General features: G+C 47.6%; 1 protein-coding gene across 10 annotated transcripts in view; it reads left to right on the forward strand.

Annotated features, from left to right (window-relative positions):
• Positions 1–9,947, forward strand: part of TMEM132D (transmembrane protein 132D) — a 224,851-nt gene that overhangs the window by 173,556 nt on the left and 41,348 nt on the right. For all 10 annotated transcript variants that reach the window (XR_015277856.1, XM_086856464.1, XM_086856461.1 and 7 more), the window contains one exon: positions 3,137–3,280. Coding sequence is in view for 9 of the 10 variants with exons in the window: in XM_086856464.1 (XP_086712590.1) it covers positions 3,137–3,280 (144 nt within the window). In the remaining variant the exon portion in view is untranslated. The remainder of the gene's footprint in view (positions 1–3,136; positions 3,281–9,947) is intronic.

Here is a 9,947-nt window from a genome sequence, read left to right on the forward strand (position 1 = left end):
TATAATATCCCCCTCCTCTCTATTCCCAGAGACTTCAGGTTTCATTCTGCGTGATGAAAGGTGCTCACGTTAAACCAAACATTTAACCTTGAAGTTCATGTCAGTCTTTTCACATTTTCTCATTCAGGTTTCACCATCATTTCCCATACTTGCATATTTCAACTTGTACTTTCAACTCTTCTGTTTATGTTAAAGGGCTCACAAATTAATTTGGGTTATTTCTGGTCACTGCTCCTTTATTCCTTGGGACACAGAAGAATTGCAGCTGATTTTTCAATAATTTTTCCAGTGCATCCTAAAGAATCTGGAAACAGCAAGGGAAATAAGGAAATCCGAACTATATTTTATATTTTTCAAGCTGTTTGCAAGCTCAGAGCTGACAATAATGTACTACAGGCGAGGAAATCTGCTTTGGAGCAATTTTGGTTTCTCTGCAGCACCTTGTATCTGGCCCCAGCAGCTGCCTCTAAAACTTGTACTTCAGCTGCCATAATCTTATCATTAAAGGTGGATTTAGGTTTTAAGAGGCGATGAACAAACCCTTTTTCCTTGCAGCCAGGGGCTGGGAGATGACTCTGCATTTCAGGTGCAAGCTCAGCTTTACTGCAGCTCAGAGCTAATCCCCAATAACCGAGGGTTGGTGCCCCGGACCTGCAGCAGCTCCTGTGGGGGGATGCAGCTCTTGGCTTTTTGTTCAGCTGCTGCTCCCTGACTTCCCAAATCCCCTCTCTGTGGCTGCTTTTGTTTCCTACCCTTGCAGTGGTAACAGGAGAAAAAAAGCTGAGTTTGACCACATCCATGAGAATGTCAAGCATTTAGACTTTATTGGTTTAGAAGCTTACTAAATTTAAACAGAAGCATTAACATGGCCTTAGGCTCTCTTGACAGTTATAAACTCTTCCTTGGGGGGATTTCTGTAATGCTTTCTAATCAGCTTAAGGAGTTAATTAAACAGCTGTCACTTAGCTGCTTAATTCTGAGACTTGATGCTAAATAAGATTTGAAATTAGTTATGCACGACAGAGGCGTGGATCCTCTGATATGAGCAGGATGGCTGAGCAGGAGGCAAATCCAGCTCTTCTTTAACTGAAGAGTGGAAAGATTCAAGGTGGGGCCCTGGATTAATGCTCTACATGCTGATTAGTAGAAAATACATGAGAAAGAAGAAAATAGAGAATGCTAAGGAATGGCAAAGGGGAGGGATTTGCAGGCAGCTTTTCATTCTTTGTGGCGTGCTCTGGACTTCAGGAGACTGCAGGGATCAGTTTATTCTCCTGATTGCACTCTGGACATAACCCAAAAGCCAAAATACCTCTTGAAATCCCAGAGGAATGCTCTTGGTTTTTGAAATTAGAACTTTAGCCTGTAAAGATACATTCCACTGCTCTAATGAAGATTGTCTCTGGAGATCTGCTGTGCTTCCAGAGCAGGAATTACGGTGCCATGGGGAGTTTTGAGTCTTCTTTTCCCTGTGTATTGCAGAAGGATGAGCACTTCTGCTGAGGATGGAGTGGCTGGGATGATGCAGGAGAGGAGCAGGGATGCATTGTTGGTGGCTCAGGCAGGGTGCAGGTGCTTTGGGAGGGCTCAGCAGCGTTTACAGACAGGCTCAGAGCACCCCCAGGGGCTCAGGGGGGACCCCTCTGTCCTGAACTGAGAGGGGAGTTCAGCTGCAGCCAGCTCAAAGCCAAGCAGGAGCTGGCCATGCTTTTATTTCTTTAGGAAGTTACACACACACACACAAACACTGGGAAATTCTGTGTATGCACACACTGCTGGGGGCAGAAACAGAAATTCAGAAAGATTTATAAAGATATTGTTAGGGTCCTTTTTTTTCACCCTAGGAAAGATGAGGCAAAAGATGTCTGAAGGGAAATTAAATTTCAGGGAAGCTACCTATTAAAATTGAAAAAAACTAATAGGTATTCACTTCTGCATTTCAACTTAAATTGACGCTTACTGTGTACATCTTCTGAACACGTTCCTGCTGGAGGGCTTAATATGCTCACTTATTTAATATGAATCTCTTCAGTAAGCAAAGAACACTCACTCCAGCATCTGCTTTAAAGTATTACTACTTATTTACCATGGTAGCAATTTCAGAATAAAGATTACCTGCTCTTCCATTTCTAATGCATGAAGAGCCATGTTTTTCTCTGATTATTTCATTTTATTATTGGTGGGCTCGGTGTAAGTAAGATAATCAAGTAAGCACATTGCTTGGGCTGGAGATGTCCCTGCTGCCACAGCCAGGGTGGAGATGTCCCTGCTGTCACATCCAGGGTGGAGATGTCCCTGCTGTCACATCCAGGCTGGAGATGTCCCTGCTGCCACAGCCAGGCTGGAGATGTCCCTGCTGTCACATCCAGGCTGGAGATGTCCCTGCTGCCACAGCCAGGCTGGAGATGTCCCTGCTGCCACAGCCAGGCTGGAGATGTCCCTGCTGCCACATCCAGGCTGGAGATGTCCCTGCTGCCACAGCCAGGCTGGAGATGTCCCTGCTGTCACATCCAGGCTGGAGATGTCCCTGCTGTCACATCCAGGCTGGAGATGTCCCTGCTGTCACAGCCAGGCTGGAGATGTCCCTGCTGCCACAGCCAGGCTGGAGATGTCCCTGCTGCCACATCCAGGGTGGAGATGTCCCTGCTGCCACAGCCAGGGTGGAGATGTCCCTGCTGCCACAGCCAGGCTGGAGATGTCCCTGCTGCCACAGCCAGGGTGGAGATGTCCCTGCTGCCACAGCCAGGCTGGAGATGTCCCTGCTGCCACATCCAGGCTGGAGATGTCCCTGCTGCCACAGCCAGGCTGGAGATGTCCCTGCTGTCACAGCCAGGTGCTTTTGCTCATGTGGTGCAGGGTCACTCCCTCTGCTGCTCTGCCCTGGGTGAACACTCAAGGGACAGGGCATGACAAATGTCTCAGCAGCCCTGAGACAGCAGCCAGGGCATGACAAATGTCTCAGCAGAATCACACCTGGGAGTTTGGTTCAGCACCAGAGGGAGGAAACCTCTCTTTCCTGCCTGCTGCACTTGGAACAGCTCTTGCCATGAGGGACTGAAGTAAAGCTGAGTCTAGGTGGTACCAATGAATTAATAGCAGTATATATTAAGTGGCCTTTTGTTTTCTTGTCTCCCAGGAAGCAGAGATCCTGAACACAGCTATTCTCACTGGGAAAACAGTGGCTGTCCCTGTCAAGGTGGTTTCTGTGGAAGATGATGGCACTGTGACTGACCTGGTGGAGTCTGTGGAATGCAGATCATCGGATGAAGATGTCATTAAGGTAGGCTCAGACTGCTCCTTCCAGGGGGGCACAGGCCCTGCAGAACAGTGCTGCTCCCTCATGGAACAAGTTCTTTCATTTTTTATTATTTATAAAAATTATTATATTTAATATGTAATGTATATATTTATATAAATTTATCGCTATTATTCATTAACATATTAATACATTTATAAATATATTAATATTAAACAGAATAATATATTATTAATATAATTATATTTAATATATCATATATATTATATGTTATATTTATATATGATATATTAATATAATTATAATTATAAATGATTATAATTATATTATATTTAATATAATTAATATGTTAAATATATATATAAATATATTAATATATTTATATTGATTTATTGCTGGGATTTATTATTGCTGTTATTGCTGGGGAGCTCACTGCAGTGAAGCAGCAGAGCAAACACAAAATGCCAGATTTCCATCCTGCTCAGGACTGGCTGACACTTGTTTGAAAAGAGCTTTTCCAGCCCTGACTCCCCCCTGCCCTCCTGGTTCCAGGGGCTGCAGGAATGTTGGGCTGTGCTTTCCTGGCCACAGCGAGCTCAGAGCTCACAGGAACAGCCCCAGCTTCCTTTTGGTTCCTGAAATGGGACTGGAGCCTCTTGGGAGCGTTAGGGTGTTTCTGAAGTACCAATATTACCACTAAAATCCCGGGAATTTCCATCTGCTTGATGAATGATTAAGTGCAAGGAGCTGCTCAGCAGTGGTGATGGTGGCAGATAAAAAGTTGCTTTATCTACAGCTGCTTTTATCTTTACACAAACTCGGGGCAGAAGAAGTAAAGGACAGAGCTGGGCAGAGGTGGAAATGGTTTTTCCTGAGCTATATTTTCTGACCAAAAAAATTGCAATTTCTGTGCTCATTGGACTTGTTTTAAATAATTGCTTCATGGTAATTTCTCATGCATGAGATGGACCCCAGCAATTTCAAAGTTTAGTATTTTTTATGCTTTCCTTTTAGAATCTCCTCGGTGTTCCTATTTACCTGATTAGCCACCATGTTGGTACATTTTGATTAAATGTGTCTTTCTGGCTGTATTATTAGGAGTCTTTGGGGTTATGGGGCTTTCTTCTTCTATGAAGCCCTTTTGGATCCAGTAAATTGCCAAATATAGCAAATTGTTGCACTTAATTCAGATTTAAAAACAAGAAGGAAATTATTTGTCCTTATGTTGTGGGAGTTAATGCACTAAGCCCTTACTAACTCACTCATCTTCTATTTAATTCTTTTGGTGAATTAGGAAAAATAAGATTTTGAAAGCAAATCTATCATTTGGCAAACATATAAAACTCAGTTTTGCTTTCTGAAGTTTCAGTCATTGCCTGTAAGGACACGAATGCAGCAATCAGTGCTCGTGTGTTCAGAATTATTCATGTACACACAGCATTAAGAGCCCGGTGTCAGGGCAGGCTGTCACCATCAGGGACCATCAGGGACCTCCTGGGCTCCTGCAGCAGCACACAGCTTTCTGCACAGCTCAGAGGAGCTGCCAGTTTAAAGCAAGCTCTTCATTGAAAATGTGGCTGCAGTTTGCAGTTTACCTGCTCTGCTTCAGAGCAAGCCTTGTTCACAGGCATCTAATGAAGATAAAGATATATAATTACTGGCCAGCCTTCAGCATGCAGCAGTAATTAGAGTTTCTGTTCTCTGGGCATTAGAGTAGGGAATAGAAAATGGAAGAAAAATCTGCTTAAGATGCCCATTGAAACAGAAAGATTAAGATTACATTTCTTTGGGTCTTTACTGTTGCTGTTTTTCAATGCATCTGTCAAGTAGCATCTAACAGATTGATTATGTCTGCGTGGCTTAGCTTTTATTCCTGGCTTTTTGGTGTTGATTAATGATGAGGTTAAGCTCAATTTCCTTGCAGAATGAGGATACCTCATTCTTCTTTTTGTTTCAGGGTCCACATTTATTACTCATTTCTTTCATCTGAGCCTTCAAAGAACTTTGAAGAGCTGGTCCAAACTCTGCACTGACTCATTTTGTCCCAAACTGCACCTACCTGAACTTGGTTGAATAGTCAGAGCAGAATTTAGTCCACTGAAACAATATTTTTATTGACAAATGATTGCCAGAAATTGTTTGGTCCAGCATGACAGGATAAGCACACCAAAGATTGGAGGTGTGTGACAGACTCTGTCCTCTGTGAGGACTGTGAGCCACAGAAAAGTTAAGGTGTAAAGTTCAAAGTGCTCTGAAGTACTGACCATTGGTAGAGAGTAAAACTCCTACTGAGCTAATGGAAAGAAAAGAAAGATTTTTGAGCAGACTTTATTTTTGCTGAGTTATTACTAAGGAACAAGCGCTCAATATTTTTATTTTGATTTTAATCAAGAATAAGGAGATAAGAAAAACCAGCTTCTTTCAGTCTTTCATTTTGAAAAGACATTTCTGTTTCCAAATGGCCATTTTTTTCAAGGCTCAACAAAGCCTAGAAGTTTCCAAAGCACCATTTTCCAGTGCTCTGGGTTTCCAGTTTGACGAGTTAATTGAAAATCTGCATTTGGGTTATCCTGAAACAAAAACTCCAGCTTGTTCATTCTGTTAGATCAGACACCTGAAAGTTGCCAGAAGCCACAGAGTGTTGGTGCCAGCACTGGGAACAGGATCCAGTTCCTGGGCCCCAGTTTTGTGTTGTACTGTGCATTTCCTAGAGGACTCCACTGGCAATCCGTGTGATCCAAACCCGAGTGCTTTTCCTATAAACCCCTCCAGCTGGTTCCCTGCTGCTGCTGGGGCTGTGCTGGGGCTGTGGGAGCTGTACTGGGAGCTCTGGGAGCTGTGGGAGCTGTACTGGGAGCTGTGGGAGCTGTTGGGGCTGTGCTGGGTGTCAGGAGCTGCTGGGGCTGTGCTGGGTGTCAGGAGCTGCTGGGGCTGTGCTGGGTGCTGGAGCTGCTGGGGCTGTGCTGGGTGCTGGAGCTGCTGGGGCTGTGCTGGGTGCTGGAGCTGTTGGGGCTGTGCTGGGTGCTGGAGCTGCTGGGGCTGTGCTGGGTGTCAGGAGCTGCTGGGGCTGTGCTGGGTGTCAGGAGCTGCTGGGGCTGTGCTGGGTGCTGGAGCTGCTGGGGCTGTGCTGGGTGTCAGGAGCTGCTGGGGCTGTGCTGGGTGCTGGAGCTGCTGGGGCTGTGCTGGGTGCTGGAGCTGCTGGGGCTGTGCTGGGTGCTGGAGCTGTTGGGGCTGTGCTGGGTGCTGGAGCTGCTGGGGCTGTGCTGGGTGCTGGAGCTGCTGGGGCTGTGCTGGGTGTCAGGAGCTGCTGGGGCTGTGCTGGGAGCTGTGGGAGCTGCTGGGGCTGTGCTGGGTGTCAGGAGCTGTTGGGGCTGTGCTGGGTGTCAGGAGCTGCTGGGGCTGTGCTGGGTGCTGGAGCTGCTGGGGCTGTGCTGGGTGTCAGGAGCTGCTGGGGCTGTGCTGGTACAGGAGCTGTTGGGGCTGTGCTGGGTGCTGGAGCTGCTGGGGCTGTGCTGGGTGCTGGAGCTGCTGGGGCTGTGCTGGGTGCTGGAGCTGCTGGGGCTGTGCTGGTACAGGAGCTGCTGGGGCTGTGCTGGGTGCTGGAGCTGCTGGGGCTGTGCTGGGTGCTGGAGCTGCTGGGGCTGTGCTGGGTGTCAGGAGCTGCTGGGGCTGTGCTGGAGCTGCTGGGGCTGTGCTGGGTGTCAGGAGCTGTGGGAGCTGTACTGGGAGCTGTGGGAGCTGCTGGGGCTGTGCTGGAGCTGCTGGGGCTCAGGGAGTGCAGGGGGCTGTTGTTGCTGCAGCCATCCTTTGCACAGCCTGGGAGTGATCCCAGAGCCCAGCGTGGCCTCTCTCAGAACTCCCTCTGCACACAATCACAGGATCACTGGGTTGGAAGAGACCTTCAAGAACATCAAGTCCAGCCCCAGCAGCTCCCCTAAACCACAGCACCGAGTGCCACACCCAGGGATGCTGACTCCCCTTCCCCAGGCAGACCACTCCAGAACTTCATCACCCTTTCAGCAATACTTTTTCCAATGTCCAGCCTGTATCTCCCTTTGCTTTCCCCGAGCTCCCCAGCCCGTTCTGGGGGCTCTGCTGTGTCAGGGATGCTCAGAGCTCGGGATGGGCACTCCTGCTCCAGGGAGGGACTGGCAGCTCTGCTCTGACACTTTGGAGTGGCTCAGAGGGGAGAGCAGCACGCTTGGCAATTTGTGAAATATTACTGCGGGCTAATAAATCTTTCACTAACACTTAGTGTGGTTTTACCAGTGGCAAAATAACATCTTTTTAATCATGTGACAGACTTTACCGAAGCTGGAGTGTCAGAGCATTTAAAGTAGCCCGAAGCAGACAGTGTTTTAAAGCATGAAACTTTTAACAGCTGTTCCTTTTCTTCCTTACACTTGTGCACTTCAGGGAGAAGTTGAATTCTTCCAAAGTCACTGGAGTGGCAGAGTAAAAGGAAGAAAGGGAGCAAATAAGGGAGTGCAGGGTTTTCTGTGCTGCTGAGCTGGGCTCTGGTGCTGCAGAGCTGCAGATCTGTGCCCCAGGGCAGCCCGGGGATGCTGCCCTGCTCTCCTGGACAGTGTCACACACGTCTGGGAGCTCCTGCACAGGCACTGCACAGACACACAAAACCTCCAGAGCATGAGGGGGAGGAATCCCAGTTTCCCAGTGCTCTGTCAAGGGCAAGGCAAGCTGAAAGTGAATTATGGCTCGTTGAGTCTAAAATCAGAGGCAGGGGGAAGGCAGAGCTCAGGCTGTGCTCGCTGCAGGGATCAGTGCAGGGAGGAGGACGGGACCCAGGGCATCATCCTGCCCTGGGGACAGGGCAAAGGGGCAGCCAGGAGAGCAGGCCCTTGTTTGAGAAGCAGTGATCTGTTAAAGTGGCCAGCCAGAATGTGCCACACTTGATATCCATAATATAGAACATAACTGATAAATCTGGGCCTTGAGAGTGCAGTGAAGATCAAGCTCATGCCATGATTTTCCATAATACAATGGGATTGTTCTCACCAGCTGAACTGCCTTATTCCATTCCCAAAATGTTTGATCCATCTTGTAAACAATCTGGATCTAAGTCAGCAAATGTATGCTTTTATTTTCTGCAATGTCTAAACATTTCATTTTGATAGGAAATGATGAAATCATGTCCTGTCATTTCAACTCAGTTTCAGTATTCCTGACATCAGAATCTATCTGACCTTTTCACCTTAGCATGGAGCAACTTCAGAAATGAAAATGCTTTTTCTGCTCTGCTCTGGGAGTCAGGATGCAGGAAAAACTCAGGAAAATGCACTGTCAAAACTGAGAGTTGTAATAAGAACTGTAGAGTCCAGTTCATGTGCTGCTGGTGCTGGTTGGAAAGGGAGAAAGCACAATTTTCATCTCTCTCTGGTATGAAAAACAGACGTGGCAAAGATGAATTCTGAATTTAGAACCAATAGAACAGACTTGCATCTCCCAGGAATTGTCTGAGACTCACCTAAAGCTGTTGAAGTTACTGGATTTGTCTCTTTCATATCCTGCCAGTTGATCATTGTGATGTGAATCGTGGGAAGTAACGAGGTTTCTGTGGTGTTATTTGCCTTTTTGTAATCATCCATACTGAAAACCCCAGTGGGACCTCGACAGCCACTGGTGCCTGCACTTCCTTTATATTTTTGAAGGGCTATAAGCTTGTAAGATAAAAAACTCCTCTGTAATGGAAAAAAAAATAATCCAAATAATTTCTGAGTTGAGGCTTCTTCAAAATTCTACAGAAGATAACCCAGGAATCTGGGGGTTTTGTGCTTCATGGGAAAAAATACGTGTTCTTGTAGAGCCAGGGATAATAATCTCTTTCTGTGGGTATTTCTCTTCCTTTATAGGGAGGAATATGTCTGTAGCCATAAAATAAATGAGGCAAAATCTAAAGAACATGTGGACAGTAATGCCAAGGGGGATCCCAGTGAGCAAATCCAGTCATTTGCTGAGCCCAGCAGGGGCTGGTGAATGTCCCCAGAGTGCTGAGGTGCAGTTCTGTGGCTGCTGGAGGCTCACACGGAGCTGGCTCTGCTGGGTGGAAATGAATGCATTTGTGTTTTTGGTGAGTGAGCTGTGTGCCTGGTTTGGGGTGCTCCCAGTGGCAGCACGGGACAGGAGTGACTCTGGAGCAGGGATCAGAGGGTGAGAGGTGGCCAGCAGTGCCTCTTGCTGGTGTGTTTGTTGGAATGACAGCCAGGCTTTCCCTGGCTGCCACACCGTTATCCTGAGCCCATCCCTGCAAAAGGCTGATCCCATGAAGGTGCTCAGCAGGGAGGTGAAGGTCTGGCAGGTGCCCCAGCACATCTGTGCAGTGGAGACAGCCCTGGGGGAATGTCCAAAGCCCCAGGACTTGCTGAGGGCAGTCAGGGGTTTTCAGCTGCTTTCCAACCCCACCTGACTGTGTGCTGAACCCTGCTTTTGGGAGACGCTCCATCATCTCCGTGAGAAGGGGTTTGGGGTTTATCTCTAGAGAAAACGTGCTGGGGGAAGGAGCAGACAAGGCAGAGGGAGATGAGTTCCCTGCTCCCTTCCCCTGCGCTGGGGCAGCAGAGCAGCACTGGCAGCAGGTGATGTTACCCTGAGAGGAGCAGAGCTGTCCTGGCCTCCCAGCATCCACTGACACCTGTCTCCAGAGCAGGAGCTTGAATCAGGATCAGGAACTGCC

Source organism: Cyanistes caeruleus, chromosome 18 (assembly GCF_971803275.1).
Source record: "Cyanistes caeruleus chromosome 18, bCyaCae1.hap1.1, whole genome shotgun sequence".
In the NCBI taxonomy this organism is placed as follows: Eukaryota; Metazoa; Chordata; class Aves; order Passeriformes; family Paridae; genus Cyanistes; species Cyanistes caeruleus.